Source organism: Pristiophorus japonicus, chromosome 9 (assembly GCF_044704955.1).
Source record: "Pristiophorus japonicus isolate sPriJap1 chromosome 9, sPriJap1.hap1, whole genome shotgun sequence".
Classification (NCBI taxonomy): domain Eukaryota; kingdom Metazoa; phylum Chordata; class Chondrichthyes; family Pristiophoridae; genus Pristiophorus; species Pristiophorus japonicus.
In genome coordinates, this window is record NC_091985.1 from 80,723,832 (window position 1) to 80,743,775 (window position 19,944).

The 19,944-nt window shown below is 45.4% G+C and overlaps 1 protein-coding gene across 2 annotated transcripts in view; it reads right to left on the minus strand.

Moving 5' to 3' along the window:
• Window positions 1-1,428: 1,428 nt before the first annotated feature.
• Window positions 1,429-19,944, minus strand: part of dusp10 (dual specificity phosphatase 10) — a 63,515-nt gene continuing 44,999 nt past the window's right edge. The window contains exons 3-4 of one of the 2 annotated variants that reach the window (XM_070889530.1): window positions 12,872-13,240; window positions 1,429-2,442 (exon numbers count right to left, since the gene is read on the minus strand). In XM_070889530.1, coding sequence (XP_070745631.1) covers window positions 2,177-2,442; window positions 12,872-13,240 — 635 coding nt within the window. In that variant the 3' untranslated portion in view covers window positions 1,429-2,176. Of the gene's footprint in view, window positions 2,443-10,033; window positions 11,818-12,871; window positions 13,241-19,944 lie in introns of those variants that run through there. The other variant, XM_070889529.1, reaches the window with a different exon arrangement.

Here is a 19,944-nt window from a genome sequence, read left to right on the forward strand (position 1 = left end):
TCATAGCGACTGACCTTAATGTGTTCCCCCGAAGGTCTTCCAGGTAATTTTTTTTTCCCAATCATTTTTATTTTCAGGTCTTTGACCCTTCGTGGGCCCGACTCCATCCACGGCAGCACTTCGGCAGAAAGAGCTTTTGCCGCCGGGATTGGGAGCTCCCACTTCGCCACCGATGTACATTGTTTGTTTGTCACTGGCCCAACTTTTAAATTATTTTTCATCAATTTCCCCCCCAAAGTGCTGCCTGGTCTCTCGGCGGCCTTTTGGTTGGCACTTGGGCGGGACTTGGCCTTCACCAAGTTCGTCTATCTCTCACAGAGATCTCTTATTTAATCACTAACACACAAAGTAAGAACCCAACCTAAACTATCCTGGAGACTTCAAGTGCCCGGTGGCCAAACCGACAATTACTTGGGCTGGATTTTCATGGGGAAGGTGGTGGGAGAACATTTGGTGTTATCGCTGAAGGCCAATTTCACCCCCATATACTCTGGGGTTGCAATCTAAATTTTGTGTCTTTATGGGTCAAATGGCCTTCCCCGTCTGTATCTAGCTTGTGAAACCAAAGTGGAACTCTGAATTCTGATTCATGTCCTGACTTCCTACATTACAGCTTAAAGTCCTACCTCTTGCCAAGATGATTGTGTGCTTCAGTGCAATCTGAATCCAAACCTCAGGTTGCAAATTCAGTGCTCAGTATTCAAATTCTTTCCCAATTAATTCTTCGACAGCGCAGCTTCCACTTCAAGCCGAATCTTAAACCTGTTACCGAAATAACACTAAAGCTGAACTCAACCAGCTGCGAGCTTTGTCTCAGTAAAATAAATACATTTTACTCGCCAATACTTGCCAAATTGGACCAATTTTTAAAAAACTGTTTCAGAGCTCATCTATCATCCCCGCTGAACATTCCCACTGGCACAGATGGAACAGTTCTGGAACAGTTACAAAGAAGTAGCAATAATAATAAAGGAAATATAGCTTGCATTCAATCATCAAAAAGTCCATCTAGAACTCTACCTTCTCACTTATCTTACTGTCCACCACAATTATGCTGTTTGGAAGGATTCTACACTGGCACATAATATGAAATATTCAATGCTATACATGCACAAATCCGATACATTGAAAAAAAGTCCATACAGTTCCATATAAAAGTGGAACAAAAGGGATTTTGGGGGGCGATGGGGCTTTCTCTTAACAGAATTGTGCAACATTTATTATAAATATACTCTCAATAGACTGCCTAGTGTAACTTTATCATGTTTGATACTATATTCTTCTCTCTTTCATTGTATTATACAGGAAGCAGCTCGAGAGAGAGAGAGTGCAGTTCAGTCATGTGTCCCTATAGCTACTACAAATGTGTTTTTTGCAATTAGAAAACCTGACAGAGAGACACAAAAATATACTCCAAATGGTTATACATAATTTTTTTATAAAGAAAATTATACACAGACAACAGTAACACACTGAGATTGTGTGTGAAAAATATTTTCCTTAACATTCTGATCCAGCATGTTTCTAAGAAATTGCACCAGTACATATGGCACTGTGATCAGAATTTAAATCAAAACTAAAATTGATTTTTTTCTCCCAGCTACGAACAGGTGCATATTACTGTCTATTTACATAAGGAAAATGCATCCAGCTCCATTCATTTGGTTTTCCACACACAAATCAATTATTGCACAATGAGCCTCAAAAGGCATGTAATGGACAAGACCATTTTTAATTTAACTCCTACAATTGTGTTGAACCCTCATAGAAAAATATAACCAGCATCAACAGGACCTGAATACACAAAATAATCAGGTTTGTCTTTACAGGTATATGTCTTTCTTCATTAGTTTAGTGGAGATTAGTTGCAGCTATGTGCGTGCTGGATTCCCTCACAGCAACCAATCTGCTTTGGCAACCTTTAGATGCATTGAAAGGATATTGCTTGGGAAATCTCCAGACCATATCCCCACTATCATTTTCTTCCCTTCATTTCCAGTTGTTTGTTGCTGTCTATGAACCTGCACAGACCACCAACTGTATAATTCCACAATCAATGACAGTGCAGTCTTTTTTAGGTTCTTAGTTCCAGCATACTACAAGACGCTTCAAAGCATCAAGGGGAGATAAACATCTCCTTTCAAAAAAACTGCTGCAAAAAGTCAGCCAAGTCACTTTAGACAACTGTCTCCACTCCGACCAGCTTTGGTGTGAGAATTCGAGGAGTGACTCCGTTGTTTAGGTCTTCCTCAAACTCCAGTAACTGTCCCATGAAATTGAGGTTTGGGGAAATGATTGGTCTCTTTCCTTTAACAAATTTGTAGGCATCGGTCATGGTCATCCGTGTGTGCTTCATCAGATAGGCAATAACAATTGTAGCAGAACGAGAGACACCAGCTTGACAGTGAATGAGCAGCCCCTTGCCACACTGGTGTGCTTCCTCTGAAAGCAAAGGAAACAAAATAAGTTATGGTACGCTTTGTTGGCTGGCCTAGCAAAGAATACAATCAATTCCAACATCTTCTGATGAGTCTGAACATAATCAGAATTCAATTTTAGCATCTAAAGACAGATTAATAGAAATATCAGATTAATAATATGAAAATAGGAATGCAAAAGGTTACTCAGTATATATACTAACTCTGTTTTTTGTCGTTGTTTCCTTGATTAGTTAATTATTCCAAACTATACATATATAATATTTTACATTTCAGTCTTAAATTTCTATTTCCATTTATCTATCTAACTGTATAACTGATCATCATTATTTTGCAAATGTCTGTCTCTATTGCTTGCCTTATTCTTGTCATCACCAAATGTGCAGTAGGATTTGCTCTCCTGGCCATTTATGTACATCAGAAACAATAGGCATTCAAGCACTGGCCCTTATGGGACTCCATACAGCACTTCCCCAGTCTGACATTACTCATCTGATAAAAACTGTCAGTTTCTTATTCTTAACTGGTTTCTATCCCTATTCCACTATGAATTCCTATAGCTTTTAGTTTGTTTAGAAATTTATCATGTGGAATATTGTCAAACATATTTGAAAGTGAAAATATGTTGAGCAGAAATATGGATGAAACAGCTTTTTGAACAGGTAACAAAAAGCAAGGGGGTAAAATATCGATAATATTTGTAACAACCACATTACCATGTTCATATAAAATTCCTCTGTAAAAATAGTGCACAGAGGAATTTCATTTGCATTCAGTAACATGTTCATTACAAATATCATGGTTGGCCTTATTAAGGCCTTTAACAAGCAAGACACTGTGGGGGCGAAATTGCCCTGCACCCCATTTGGTGGCGGTAACCTTCTGGGGCCAGGACATTTATCGCCTGGCCTGGAAATTCCATCCCCAGCATGGAATTTGGCCCTTTGCCCTTCAACGGAGGTGGAGAGCTATCGGAGGAGCGCTCCCGGGGCGGTAGAGCGGCGCTGTGTCCAGCGCTACGCTTCGGAGCCCCGCCGGCAATGTCAGTGCTACACAGATGTTCCATGTAGTGCTGACGTGGCAGAACGCCTCTCCCCTTCAATTAAAGGGAAGGGCCGCTGCGCCACCAGGGACGCCCTTGGCCAACAGCCCGGCACCCATAATGGAGTGCTAGGCTGCAGGATGGCGGCCCGGTTAAGGCGAGGGCCACCATCATCGGGCCAACAGAAGAGTCAGCCAACAGGAAAATATGGCGGGCCACGGTGCAAATGGCCTCCCCTTTAAGGGACGCCCCAGTGACCCGCGAAGCTGGCGGTGACATCAGCTGGCGCCATCCTCGCATCCTGCAATTCCCCTGCGGGACGCAACGGAGTCGGTGGTGGGGCGGTGAAGGGTTGGTGCGCATGCCGATGCATCATCGCCGTGAGTGCACCAGCCCGGGGTGCAAATCGTGGGGCGCAGCGCTAATGACACACTGCTCCCCCAAACCTCCGGGGCAATTTCCCCGGAGGCGCAATCGACCCCTCCCCCTGGGCGATAGCCTAGTTGCACCCCATTAGCACCCCCCACCCCCCATCTATAATAGGTCTATAAAAAAGGGCAAGTTTGCTCCCTGTGTTTTTCTCTTTTCACAAATTTCTCTGAAAGTAAAATACGGCCCCTGCTCTCCAAATAATTTATTCATAATCTCCAAACTTCAAAAGTTCAATAACTATAATGCTTTGATCAGATAACTTTGTCTATTTAACATTCTGCTCACTTTATACAGCTCCAAATTCTGATATTTTTCAGTTAATGGACTGAGCTTTTCATTGTGTAAAGACAGGTCTTATATGAATGCTGCAATTATACTGTAATATGGAACATTGTGGACTTTTACAGACTCTTCTTGAGTTTAGCAGAATAATAAAATATAAATGTGTCCATCTGCCATTACCCAAATATAGGTTCCCTGAAGTTCAAATAAACTTTAACTAATACCGAAGTATATTTTTATAAACACACCTAGTTGAAGCTTAGAACTGATCGAATTCAGTGATTCATCCAACCACAAACAATAATTAACCAAAAGATTCCAGAAATCCCGAACTTTACATATAGATATACAAAGCAATTTCTAAAGAGCCCGAACAAAAAACATAGGGGCTGAAATTCACTTCCGCAAGAAAGCTGGTGTAGCTCCCGGCTTTTTGGGGCCATCACAGCTGAAAACGGCGGTACCCCGATCGATATTCAGCCAAAAAAGTGAAAGAATGGGTTCCTGCACTAACGATTGCCTCCAAAGTGCACTTAGCAGCGTTGTGGATGTGTTAATTGAAGCGGGATCCCCACGGAGAAATTCAGCATGCTGCTAATGTGGGTCTAACGAGCCAGCTGCTCCCTGGGTTTGCAGCTAGGCCCTGAGAGGGGAAGGAGTTTACTTTGAGGATGGCTGGTGTGAGAGGAGCAAGGAGGGCAAGCCACTTCACTGATGCAGAGTTGGAGACCCTTTTACAGGGTGTAGAGGGCAGGAGGAGACTGCTGTACCCAGACGTGGGGAGACCAACTCGGCGGGTCTTGACTAATGCATGGAGGGAGATAGCAGAGGAGGGCTCAGGCACCTCATTCATCAGAGGACTCCCATGCAGTGCAGGAAACGATTCCATGACATCATCTGACTTATGAAAGTGAGTACCTCTTCCAGCAACTGCTGACCTTGCATCTGCGAGCCTCTCCTTCAACATTCTCTTATTTTCCATACTCACTATTTCGAAACTCAAGCAGCATTTCATTGTTCATGCCTCTATACATATATGTGTATGTTCTCGCAATGGAGGCTCCCTTTCATCTCAGACTTGCAGTTGCATATCAGGGACAAACACTTGTGCACTCATTTCTGATGCATCATTAGAGTGGTACTCACCAACCACTCTTTCTTTTGTAGGCCAAATTGGCTCACAATAGAGCTGAGCAAAGGAGGACCAGTGGTGGCGAGGTGGGCACACAGGTACTCACACCTCTGGAGGAGAGGGTTGAGGCGCTGGTCGGTGGACATGGTGCGTTCCCTGTAGGCTAGGGTAGTGCTGACACCGATTTGGGTAAGTGAAGGCCCTCCTTTCATGCGCTCTTTCCTTCAATGCCCCAACGCCTACTATTCCTTTCCTTCATGGAAGTCTGCTAGTTGCCTCCTCTATGCCTTCATCCCCCACCTCCCCCTCACAGCAGCCCTTCTCCCATCTATACTTGCAGATGAGACTGCCGCTGTGGGCTGTGGTACTGGCGATGCCGATGTGGTCAGCATGGGTAAGTGAGGATGTCTTTGAATGCGCTCTCTATTTGAATGCGCCAGCGTCTACTGTGCCTTTCCTTCTGAAAGTCTGCTATTTGTAGGCTCCATGCATCAATCCCCCACCTCCCTCTCATGACAGTCCTTCTCCCATTTATGCTTGCAGATGACAGACCGATTGGCAGCACATCCAGCACAGTCGCCAGTCACGAGAGACGTCGCAGACCAGCTGGAGGCCTGTATCACACCCTTCTCCACATAAGGCCTGAAATGTCAAGTCGCAGCAGTGAGGACATTGAGATTCCAGTCCTGCTGAGCACATTCACAGCACTCTATTGTTTGGGGATGCCACTGAGGTAGAAGTGGAAGAAGAAAACACTGATGGCACCAATGCATCATTGCTTCCACCCACACGCGTCAGCTCAGATACTGGGAGTGCGCGGTGTGATATAGATGAGGTGGTACAGAGGTCTGCACTGGGTGTTGCACCGGGGACTAGCAGGCTGCAGCATAGTGATGGGGATAGGCAACCTCAGTTGCCACTTCTCCGGGGAGCGTGGCCGCACCGGAGTTCTGCCAACAATGACTCAGATGATGCCATCGATGTAGCGACTTACGAAAGAAGGGTGGAGGCCATGCATTCCCAGATGTTGGGGGCACTGACAAGGGTGCCAGAGAGGCTTTCAGAAGTGGTGAGGAGTGTGGAGTAATCCACCTCCAGCACTGTCGACAGCTCTGCGCATACCATGGAGCCCACCATTGCCTGTGTGCAGGCGACGGTAGACTCCCAGACTGACCGTGTGGATCCAGCTGTGCTGCCACAACCTGCAGGTGATGTGACAACTGCCATTTCTGGATTGTTGAGGATGGCCGTGGCCCCGGAAGCTCAGAATGCTCTTATGCACTCTGGGCAACTGGCCACAGAGCGTCTTACTGCTGCCATCTCTGGTGGATTTGAGACTCTGGCAGCTCTCATGCTGTCTCAGCTTGATGCCACCTGACACCTCAGTGTTGCGTTCACAGCTGGGTCCAACACGGGCCACGTGGGACCTTCCGGTGTCACGCCACACCACGATCTGACCTCCCTCAGCTTGGTGGTGGTGGTGGTAATGTGCCACCCCCGGTGAATGACTCAGGCTCCTCAGACCAGGATCCTGATGATCTGCTCTCTCAGGATCACAACATTCCTGGCCCCAGACCTGCCACTCCGTCAGTGCCTCCACGCATAGCCTCACCTGAGCCAAACCAGACTGCACCCTCTCAGAAGGGTGCTGGCCAGTCTGCACCCGGCCCTTCCAGGCCCAAAGGTGTTCGAGGACACCCAACAAGGACTTCTGTAGCTTCAACACAACAACCACAGCAGCCTTCCCAGACTCATGATGCAGCCACAGGGGAGACACTGAGGAATAATGTTAGGATAGGCACGTGTAAGAGGTGTTATAAGGACATGTACATGGGGTAAAAAATGATGATTTGTGTTAGTTTATGGTAGTATTTTTGGTTTTGTTGTGTTTTTGAACTGACTTGCATCATTTGATAAATCTTTATTTTTTGCACATATATCTGGCCAGGTCTTTCATTTGGGAGTGGGCAATTCTGTGTGAAGGCACTCCTTGGGATGGCCATGGAAAGTGGGAGCTGAAGGGTCATGTGTGGACGAGATTATGTGAATCGTGCAGCTATCAGACGTACTTGCACCTCCCTTGCAGGGTTGCGATGGCGACGACGCCTCCTGGCTGGGTGGCAACGGGGATCCTCCTCCTGCGCCTCGTCCTCCTGCGTCTCCTCCTCCTTCTGTGCCTCCTCATCAGGTGGTACTGCTGGCTCGCCCTCCAGCAGCTGTCTCCTCATGAGGACCAGGTTGTGCAGCATACAGCACACCACCACAAATATGGTGACCCATTCATGAGAGTACTGCAAGGCGCCACCAGACGGGTCCAGGCAACGGAACCTCTGCCTGAGGATCCTAATGCAGTGCTCGATAGTGCACCTGGTGCCAGAATGAGCACCGTTGTAAGCATGTTCTGCCACTGTCCTGGGGTTCCACAGTGGAGTGAGCCAATTGGACAGGGGATATCCCTTGTCGCCAAGCAGCCAACCACAATCCTGATTTGGGCCGGTGAAGAGGGCAGGCACACTGGTCTGGCGCAGAATGAATGAACCATGGCTGCTGCCTGGGTATCTCGCATCAACTGCCAGGATTTGACGCTGCTGGTCACACACGATCTGCACATTGAGGCAGTGGAACCCCTTGCGGTTGACAAAGATCTCGGGGTGGTGTTGTGGCACCCTCAGCCCAATGTGTATGCAGTTGATTGCACCCTGCACCCTGGGGGAACATTGCAATTAGGGCAAATCCGGCCTGCCGCTCCACCTGCTTGTCCCTCGTCATCGGGAATGAGATGTAGTCCACTCTTCTCCTGTACAGTGCATCGGTAACCTGCCGGATGGAGCGATGTGCAGAGAATGGAGACATGTTGGAAATGTCTGCAGTTGCAGACTGGAAAGACCCCGTAGCATAAAAGTTCAGAGCAATGGCTCAATGGTCAAAGTGATCGTGAGCCTTGGGTGAGGCTCTAGAACTTGTCGCAGGACATTGCAGAGCTCCCTCAGTACCTCCTTTCTGAATCACAGCCTTCGCAGACATTGTTCATCACTGAGCTCAAGGAAGGAGAACTGATGTCTGTAGACCCTTTGAGGGTAGGGCCTCCTTCCCCCAGCTCTGAGTTGGCCACCTACCATGGCAGCTTGATGATGGCAATCTCCCTGGTTCTCCTCATGGTCACGCGCCTCTGCAGGCTGTTGCTGGCAAGGCTCCTGGCCCAGTATGTGGTGGTGGCAGGGGGGGCGGGGGGGGTCAGCGTACCTAACCCTCCTCCTGACGCCATCTTCCTCCTGGACACCCTCTCTACGTGCAGGTCTGCGCACATCTGCAGGCCCTTCTGGATGTTGGGCAGGCATGGCTGCTGCCTCTCTTGCCTGCTGCCTCTCTGCACATTGCTGACGGTGCCGCCTTCTGCATGCCGCCCTGCATCTAAGAAGGTGTACAAGGCGTTCCCCTGCCAAGACTGATCCCATTGTGTTTGAAGGTTGCACCCTGACAAGCAGGCCTCTGGAGCACAGAATGGGGCCTATAGGCCCCCAGTAATGAGTCAGAGCTTAACATCCTGAAAACTCTCCAAAAAATGATAAAGAGCACACAGCAGGTTAAACAAATCCACAAAACCAACACCAAAAGTTTGCAGCAAAAATACCACCGATCGCGGGAATCCTCTGTTGTCCTCCTCCAGTGGTGTTGAGTATCACAGCAAAGTGTACCGACCCAAAAAGCTGGCGGCGGGGGGGACAATGGACCAGAACGTGTTGGCCAATCGATTTTGCCGTTTGGCTGCCGAAAACCCACGGTAACGGTCCTTCCTGGGACCCTGAATTTCGGCCCCGTCCTGTGTATGTGTGCACAATGCAGTTCGCACTTACCCGATTAGGGGGCATTCATTTCTCTGTTGGTCCAGTCACATTACACTCTCAATGATTTAAAACTAGCGTTGGCCTTGGATACCATTCATTTTAAACACTGTTACTTGTACTATCTTTCTCCTGAGAGTTGGACAGTTCCAACTTCCCTACAAGTAGAGATGTTCATGACAGTGCAGAAGGTATTTCCTCTATCAGAATACGTAGGCTCAACCTGAATGGCTTGAAACTTTGTTGCAGTTGTTGACTTCTCCTTTCTATTATACTTGCTCTTTGTTTTACGGCTGAAGAAATGCCTTGGCACATGTCAAAATTACAATTGAACTCACTCGTTCAACCTAAAGCTCAACAGCATCTTAGGCTTTCTCATCTCCTCTGTTCAGTAAAACCAGAACGTGCAATACAGCTGTACTATTTTCAGTAATTAAAAGAGGTTCATATGGACAGTGCTGGATAATCCAAGACATTTGGTGCTTGTTAGGTTGAGTGAGTGACAAATCAAACAGTCCATTTGAGCACAGAAAACATAATCAATCCTGGATTTGGTACACAGCTGACCAGTTGCTAACAGCAATGGTCACAGGTAAAAAGCACTGGAAATGCAACAGACACAATAAAGGAACAATCTTCTGAATTGGTGTTTCAGAGTGCTTAAAACAGCTTTATACCATGTGAACTTCCAGAAACGTCAATTGAGTCAGTAATTATTTTACACATTTACTGCTGCATTGTTAAAGAGTTCTGCAGCAATGCTATACAGGGTGTCTATAGGTGCACACAGGGTGCTGGTTTTATTCTATAATACTTCCCATTGGAAATCATGACATAGTAAGGCATTCAGAAGATATTCCATGCCCTGAAATGTCTTATGACTTTGAAAGCTTGATTTTTAAAAATTAATTTGAAAAGAAAACATCTATTAAATGTTGAAGAAACTAATAAAGAATAGTTTCTAATGCACAGCTAGATTGAGGCAAGCCATGCAAAACAACCCTACCAAACCACAATCCCTTGGACACTTTAATATCCATGAGCATTACAGGATCAAAGCCAAACGAAAGGATTTAATGATTATTCTTGAGGGACTAGGCCTGTTATACTTGATGAAGGCATTATTTGATTTCTGTAATTTTGCACAGATAGATGAAGGATGAACAATATTCCATAAAGGAGGTGGGATTGTATTGAGAGTGAAGCATCTGTAGGCCATCTTTTGAGAATCTGACTGAATATCAATCAGCACCTACAGTGGTTTTCCAATTAGGCTTCCCTGGCACTTGGCAAATATGCAACTCATAAATGACTCGTTTTTATCAACAATAATTGAGCCGCATTTAAGTGTTGTAAAAAACATTGTAACTGTTGGTACACCAAAATATAACAACAAGCTTAAATATGGCAAATGTAGCACTGCTGAGATCCTTCATAGAACAGGATGAAGCCAATTCTGTGCCATCTGGAGTAGAAAATGTGATTTGAAACACCACAGAAGGTATGATAACTGCAGGCTAACTGCAAAACGAATCATTCCTGTAGTAAATATTTTCTTTCTTTACAATTCCCACTTCTAAAAATATCTACACTTCACTGGAGCATAGTAATGAAAGATTATAAAAAAGACAGTTTAGTGTCCAATACAGTCTTTCTGCAGATGGTGGAATTTATTAATAGCATGCATTAGAGTAAGTTCAAAATAATTTAAATATTATATATGATGCAACTGGGTAGATTGTCGCAGTTCAAACCTGTGACAAGATGCCTCACATGCCATCAGGTGTGGCAAGGAATCATAGAATCATAGAAAATTACGACACAGAAGGAGGCCATTTGGCCTATCATGTCCGTGTCGGTCGAAAAAGAGTTACCCAGCCTAATCCCATCTTCCAGCACTCGGTCCGTAGCCCTGTAGGTTACGGCTCTTTAAGTGCACATCCAAGTACTTTTAAAATGTGATGAGGTTTTCTGCCTCTACCACCCTTTTAGGCAGTGAGTTCCAGACCCCCACCACCCTCTGGGTGAATTTTTTTTCCCTCATCTCCCCTCTAATCCTTCTACCAACTACTTTAAATCTGTGCCCCTGTTTATTGGCCCCTCTGCTAAGAGAAACAGGTCCTTCCTATCCACTCCATCTAGGCCCTTCATAATTTTATACAACTCAATTAAATCTCCCTGGAGTTGGAAAATCTACCCTATCGTGTGTAGGCCACAAAAATGAATTGAAATTCTACCTAAATTACATTTTTTTTTAAATGTTAAGATAAAATGTCGGGGGTACATTTTAACTGGGAGTGGGTTTTGGACGACCGGGAGTTGGGGCGAACATCAAACCTGTCCAGATGTCATCAGTTTGAGACCTGGGATATTTTAAGGCTTAGGCCTCATTTACATCGTATACAACCAAAACAGGCAGCAAGCGGCATCTGGTTGGCTTCGGGCAGATCAAAACCGGAGGACCTGCAGTCTGCTCGACGGTACCCAGGTAAGTCAAAGCGGTCATTTTGCAGGAGGGAAATGAGGAAGCCTGGGGAAGCACAGGTCCAGACTTTCCTTGTGCAGCCTGGAGGCACACGTCTGCTTCTCTTGGCCTTACCAAAACAAGTTTTTGAATTACAAAATCAAAATACTGGAGATGCTGGAAATCTGAAATAAAAACAGAAAATGCTGGAAATACTCAGCATGCTAAGTAGCATCTGTGGAGAGAGAGAAACCAAGTTAACATTTCAGATCGATGACCTTTTGTTAAAGGGTCAGGAACTAAGCTCCAATTTGCTGCAGACATGCGAAAGAGGTGAACAAAGACTCAAGTGCTGGGAGTTAATTCATTAAAATAGAGCTCTGAAAGCTTTAGCCACACTCCTAAAATGCTGAAGGGTTGGATGACATCTTGTGTAAGTCAAGTAAAATGACCCACTGATGTGGAGAAGCATAGTTTGTTCTTTATTTTATATCATCATGCAAAGAAAAGGTGCACTGCTTGAAGTAAGTGTGTCTGATCATAACTTTCTTGCGAAATAAAGCTTGCTGATTTGTATCAGACCTCCTCTCACCAAGTGTTTGCTCGGTCTGCTTTCAGGGAAAGTGAAGCACATTTGCAAAAGACGCAAATAAAGTCCAGATCACAAGGGGATATTATTGTTAAATCTCTGGAATATGTAATCACACATGTGGATATAGGTCAGTGTTAGGCAACTCCTATAGAGGGAGGGCACTCAGACCGCTTACCGGAGCAATAGCGACACTGGACCAGAGAACGTATCTACGGCATACACAACATTGTAACCGTTCGGGTTACAAAAGGGAACTGCTCCCTTCCATTTAAGAGGTCAGGAAAAAAAGCAGAACCAAAGATACAACTTAAAAAGCAGCATTTTACAGGAAATTAAATGGAGGTGGACAATTCCAGATTTGCTGTAATTGGATTTTTGGCCTAGTATCACATTTACACTACATTTTGGTTCATTTATTCTCTAGATTTAGAGGCTGCGAGTCTACAATTCCAGAATACTGATGGCTTGTAACCTACTTAGGCAGCAAAATACATTACACTAAAATGTAATTTTAAGAGCTGATATCCTTCAAAATCACCGACTGTACTAAACTCACATTATAATAAAAAGCTCTTTGGCAACAGAAACACAGAATATACTTTTGTTTTAAGAGGGTGAAAAACAGTAGAAAAGGAAAAAATAATTACCAATGAATTCAAAGGCCTCTTCGAAGTATTGCCTGAGATTCTGTTTGTTGCTATCGGTGGCAGGTAGCCGTTTGTAATGGAAGATACCTTTCTCATAATGATAAAGAGGCAAGTGGGTAGTTACATTGATGATGTAGCCGATATTCATCCGCTGCATTTTCTCTATATCCTGAGCATCCTGCTCGTTTCCTAGAAACAGGAAGGGTAGGATGGGAGTCAGCTCGGCATTCTCAATGTCAGGGGTGGTGGGGATGGACTGAGGTAGCTGTGTTGGAATTGCTGAGGCTCCCCCTGCATCTGGGCACTCCTGAAGCTGCAGGGAGTGATCACAGAGATTCTCGTGGTGCTGTTTGAAACTGCTGTGCCCACCTTCAAAAAAAGAGAAGAAATTAGAACACAGTTAGCCATTTGTAGAATTCCAGAACATTCCCAGTGCCCCAACTGCATTGCGCTAAACTAAATAATTCACAATACTCTCAACTGGAGTTGCCATGCAGTAATGTTTTTTTACAGTAAGACAAATGTCAAGCAAATCTAGTAATTCTTCTGTTGCAATACCATGCATAGGCCATAGTATATAGCACAGAAAGAAACTATTCAGCATATCTTTTCTAGAGCAATTCAGAACTAATCCTACTGCCCTGCTCTCTCCCCATAACCCTTCTCTTCCTCTACTTCAACTATTTATCCAATTGCAAATATGTGTTTCATTATTATTACTGAATGATTTCACCAAGTTTTACAAATGGACTTTGTGTCCTTCTCCTTTAAAAAATAAACTGATGTCTGTTTCTTACTTTTAGAGTTTCACAATTAATCCCAATTAATTACCACTGGACAAAAAGGCACGGAGCCAATGTTAAGTGTGGCAGCCAGGTGTAAATGGAGCAGTAATGGCCTGAAAGTAGTATCGGGACAGTTACCACCCCGTTTACACTGGTGTTCTGGCCACCACCATCTTGCTAAGGGTCTTTAGATGGCAGCTGGAGAACCCTCCTGTTTCAGGTGAGAGGCCACTTTTAATATGCAGAACAGAGGCCTATGACACATATAGCATCCCGTTTCCAATTGTCAGGTGCAATGTGCACAGAGCGAGCTCCGCCCATTTGTGCCTGCATTAAGGGACTGCTGGAGGCTGCTGGAAAAACAACCCAAAACCATTTTCACCGTCTATTTTTGAGGGGTCAAGAGAAGCAGGAATGATCCTCCTGGGCCTATCGAAATACTCTGGCCTCCTGTTGGCCTTTGTGCGGCCTTCCCTCAGGATCAGCTCCAGCCTTTCTGTCAGACCCAGAATGTCAGCCAGCTCTGTGTACACGGACACGGAACTGGCTGAATTTCTGCCCTCTTTTTGCACAAACTGTTAAAATTGGCCCACTGTGTCTTTAGGAGGATTAGAGGGTTAATGATCATTGCATTTTATTGATCATTATAGTTATCATAATGGAAAAAGAACAACAAATTTAGTGCCTCACATATTATTGTATACACTGTAATATGGTAACAACCTTGCTGCAATACTCTACAAAGAAATAACGTACTATTTTCAGTCTTTTGTATTGTGGCAGCACTCAAATACAGCAGTTTCTCAGATGGGGAATAAATAGCTAAGAGCTGTTGTATGTTCTGGTAATAGAATCCATTTCCAGAACTTACAATAGCTATTGGCTGTGTAATCACGGTCAAGGTCCTAATACTGCCATTATACTTTGAAGCTGGTTCAACGCTGGTTCTGGGCTCCAATTCTACATAAGATCTTCAAAGATTAAGCCAGTAATCAAGGGTGGGAATCAACAGATTTCTGCACCAGCGCACCTTGGTGCACAGTATGAAATGTTGCACCATGATGTAACCATTGAGATTCTTCACCAACAATCCAGTTTGATTCACTTCTTACTTCTAAATTGAATAAAATCCACCTAGGGTGACTTTCTGTACTAATACGCAAGTTATATTGTAGCTGCCAAATCCTTGTATTAGTGCAGGATTGCTGCTTGGAAATGCCTCATTTGGAAGAACTCCGCAGGTCAGGAAAGCAGCATCTGGATACTACTCCCAAATATGTTTGTTTAACATGGGCATTGCTTGTAACACAGATATTGCTTTCAGAACATCGAAAGGCAGTCAGTTCTGTGGCTTTAGGTTTTTTGGATTCTATCAGTGAAAGCCTGTGGTAATCTCTTAGAAGCCACAGTAAACATGTGACTTTTTCTGTAGTATGTTTTTGCAAAATGAAGATCATTCCTGTGGTTGTAAAATTATACTTCAATTCAAGTATATTGCCAACTGAGTTTTCCAACTGGATCCGAGCATAGTTTTGACACATTGCTGAACACTTGAACTATGAACACAAAGTATGAATAGATATTTGTTGTATGTGAAGACATTAAGACATTTGTTGAATAGATAACCAGATAAAAAGGAATTATGATGCTTAAATGCATATAAGATTTAAAAATAATATGCCATAATTTGCTGTCAAAATAACAGTGAGACTAATGGTGCTTTGTGTAATTTATGCACAAATGGTACAGCAACTTCAGACGAGGGGCAGATGTATGGTTAAATGCAAATATCGAAAAGTTGCTGTCGGAGTTGCACCACTCTGCTGTTAGCTTCGTAAAAACGGCATCTCGTTATCTGCCTCACCATTAAAATGCATTGAATGGTGTGACATTGCTGCATTTGCACATAGATGGAATAAACTACCACTGAAAGTTCAGTCTTGTCCAGTTCAGTCTAAGTACCCTTTTAACAACGTGATAAATGTTAATTACTGTCAGTCAACCTCTCTGGCACTGAAAATGAACTATTACAAGTGTGGAGTCTCATTTCTTCAGATTTTAATTGTTGTTGGAGATTTTTTTAAATGTAAAATTTAAAATGATTTCTTTTAACTTTTCCTTTCTATCTCTTTTTTCTCTCTCTTAATCCAGTCTTTCTTTTGCTCTTTTTATTTCTCTTTCTTTACCAGATTTGGCATTGAATACCCCCATTCTAATTTACACTTCCTTCTCAGTCATTCGCTGCTAATTTCACAATCCTTCCATTTGATTGGTTAAGGAGAGATACAGTTGTTTGCCCTGTTCACACATGTCCCAGATGCTGTTTCCCTCACTGCGATGTTATCAGCTCACACTTTTAGCAACTGACTGCGCACAAAATTGAAAAAAACTAAACGTGCAAGGGCAAGTCTAACTAACGGCGAATGCTGTTAGAGGGCCTGCTACAGCAAATTATGGCCCAATATAATAAATACCCTGCTTCAATGAACTAAAATAATTGCAGTGATTATGTGCACCAATTAAATATATTTAGAGAGAGGGAGAAGAGACAGAATCTCGGGTTTAATCCTACCGAATCAATAATTTGGTATGTATCGCAGAACCAAGCACGAATCTTTTATAACATGGCTTCATGGTAGCCTAAATTGTTAATAATATTCCTCAACTACTACTTCTGTAAAGCACCCTCTACTCCACTAGTACATCCCAAACTTCACACGATCTCTCCTTGTAGAGTTCTGTGTAATTCCTGTAATGTAATGCGCATAAGCCTCTGTTATCCTTTATCGAAGAATGTGTAAAACGCTTGGGGCTAGATTTTACACTTTTGTGCAGTTCGCCCAAAACTGGGCGTTATTTCTGGCGTGGGCGGTAAAAATGGGTTTTCAGATCGCCGGCTTGTCGCCCATTCTCAAAGCACCTAGTCTCCATTTTTGAAATTGGGCTTTACCATGGGCGATCATCATCATAGGCAGTCCCTCGGAATCGAGGAAGACTTGCTTCCGCTCCTGAAGTGAGTTCTTTGGTGGCTTAACAATCCAATACGAGAGCTACAGACTCTGTCACAGGTGGGACAGATAGTCGTTGAGGGAAGAGGTGGGTGGGACTGGTTTGCCACACACTCTTTCCGCTGCCTGCGCTTGATTTTTGCATGCTCTCGGCAATGAGATTCGAGGTGCTCAGCGCCCTCCCGGATGCACTTTCTCCACTTAGGGGGGGTCTTTGGCCAGGGTCAGGTGTCAGTGGGGATGTTACACTTTATCAGGGAGGCTTTGAGGGTGTCCTTGTAACGTTTCCGCTGCCCATCTTTGGCTCGATTGCCGTGAAGGAGTTCCGAGTATAGTGCTTGCTTTGGGAGTCTCATGTCTGGCATACGAACTATGTGGCTTGCCCAGCGGAGCTGATCAAGTGTGGTCAGTGCTTCAATGCTGGGGATGTTAGCCTGGACAAGGACGCTGATGTTGGTGCACCTGTCCTCTCAGGGGATTTGTAGGATCTTGCGGAGACATCATTGGTGATATTTCTCCAGCGATATGAAATGGGTGGTAGCATTAAATCTCTCTGACCTTCTGCCATAAAGTGTCGCTGTCCAATGGCATGGCAACGCTCGATCCCCGCGATTCAGGAGGTCAAGGGTCATCATGACATGCGCAGGAGAGGTGACAGGAGAGCTGACAGAGAGGGAGCTGAGAGGGACTGAAAGTGTGTGTGGGTGTGGTGTGGCTGCTTTGGGAGGAGGAAGAGAGAGTTTAGAGCTTTAGAGCAAATAGGGAAACAAAAATTAGCTGTTACCAGCTAGATATTTGCCTGAATTCGGCCTATAATGGAGGGAGAGGAGGAGGCGTCACAGCACGCTGTGGAGACTGACACTGCCGAGAGCAGTGAGGTGGAGAGGAGCACAATGGAGGGCGCAAATGAGCAAGGAGGTTCTCGGATGAGGCAAATGCTTCCCTCCTGCAGGAGGTCAAGTTACGTTGGGGTGATTTGACACAGGGAGGGCATGGGAAGCCCACCCCAAAGGCCTATCAGAAGATATGGGCCGAGATAGCAGAGGTGGTCTCATCGGCGATCAACGAGGTGCGTGAGGGCAACCAATGCCGTAAATGATGGAATTACCTTGCGGGATCCGCAAAAGTATTACATTTATTTACATGTACTTATGTATTTATATAATTTGATTTGTAACAGTCATGAGTGACTATCAGCAGATGTGAGGTCTTTCACTTTTACCGGGAATGTTGTAGTCAAAGCCTGTGGTCACGGTGCACGTCTATAGGTAAAGAATGATAATTATCATAATAATCATGATTACTTCTGTCGGTTATGTGTTGTATCAGTGACTGTGACAGTACCTAGCAATGATATCACGCAGTGATCTCATGCCATGTCGTCCTCTCACCTTTTACAGAAGAAGCTATCGATGATGAGGTCCATGCAGAGGTGAATGGGTGGGGGGCCACTAGTCCCCAGAGACATCACTGAGATGGAGGAGCGGGTACTCGCGCTCGGGGGGAAGCAGACCTGGACAGCCACGGACGCATCTGCAGACCCTGAAGTGTTGCCATGTGAGTAAAGCTTACACATTGCGTGATGTAAAGTCAATAGATGCCACACCCACTCATACCTGAGCAATCATATATGCTAGATGATTTCTAAAATTGTCCTAGTAATAATGCTGGCCTAATGAAAATCATTGCAATGCACCATGTGTTGATGGTCATGAAATGTGATGTCTGTGATGATTTTGATAGCGGTGGTGCTTTTGTCGTGCATATGCTGTGTGTAGCGCTGTAATCACCTTGTAACCCGAGCACCCCCTTCTCCTCTAATAACCTCATTTGTGTTTTGCAGCTCAGCCAGCAGCGCAGCCACAGGCAAGACCACAGAGGCCAGAAGGTGGGGTGCATGGTGCAGGACTTGCCAGGTGATCCTACATCTGCTGAGGAGCTCCGATTCTCGCCCGTCAATCTGCTGGGTCTGTTCTCTACGGATGAGAGAGTGGACTTCGAGGAACCTGCATCGCCATGCTCTAGAAGCCATTCCATCCCAAGGCCATCGAGTGCTCCTCTGGTCATTCCCACCTCCACTCTGGAAGTACCGGCCCCAAGCACCTCGCCACAGGGCACCCCATTTGTCCCCAGGACGGCGCCGACCACGCAGAGGTTTCATGGACGCAGCAGGTCTGGTCCACAAGTGCGACATGAGAGCGGAGAGATGGTACAGTTGTCCAGGAGGACTGTAGACATTGGTGACCAGATCCTCGAAGCATTGGGGGGCATATCCCGACAGCTGGCTGAGAACGTTCCATGGATGGTGGAGGCCCTGGAGGCGATAGCCAGGAACACTGCTGGCACAGGCCTCCCAGTGGTCCCGGAGCACGGCACTCCACCCCTAGGTTCCATACCACCACTGCAAACAACAGATGAGAGCAAGGACCAAGATCCTGCTTCTGCATCAGAGAATGTTGCTCCCTCGGCACCCCTGCTCCCGTACCCGTGCACCCACCGCCTCTGCCTTCATCCCCCCCCAATGAGGCACCGTCTGAGGAACTCCTCGGCCAGGCGCCGTGGAGCAAGGAGGGGAAGGGGTGGAGGTAGGGAGAAGAAGGGGAATGGGTAAGGAAAGTGAGGTGCATGTCGGCAGGTGATGGCTGTGTTATATCTCCATCTGGATGTATGCAATTTGTTGTAATGTATGCGGGGAGGGAACTACCCACCTGCTTTGCCTTTGTATTCTGTGTTGCTGGATATGTTGACCATTTGATTGATGTCAATGGTGGAAAAAGTGGGGTGTGGGCAGGGGTTGGGTGTTTTTGCCCATGATACTTATGATTTCAGACCAATGTTGGTAGAAATTTTTTTTTATCGAACATAACCTTGTTGCGCATTGTCTCAGATAGCTGGACCATTACACATTGGTGATTCCTTAACATGAAAGGGTTAAATAAAACTCAACTTCAATCAACGTAAACTTTAACTGGCACTAAGGTGATGGGCACCAGTGATGTCTGAGCTGCACACACACAGCAGTGTGTCAGCGTTGTCACTCACAGCAAGGTTCTTTGAGGCAAATCGTTCAGATATCAGCTCCTCACGTAAGAGTCTTGCAGCTATGTAGCCACCATGGGCCCTTTCCTGCGGTCTGGAGGGGTGGTGGGCATGCCTGATTGTCTGGCCCTAGCATCTAGCATCCAGCCCCTCGTCCTCCTCTTCCTCTCTCTCCTGAGGTGGAGCATCAGTCCCTTCTGGCATTTCTTTCCCCTACTGATAGCCAGGTTGTGCTGCATGG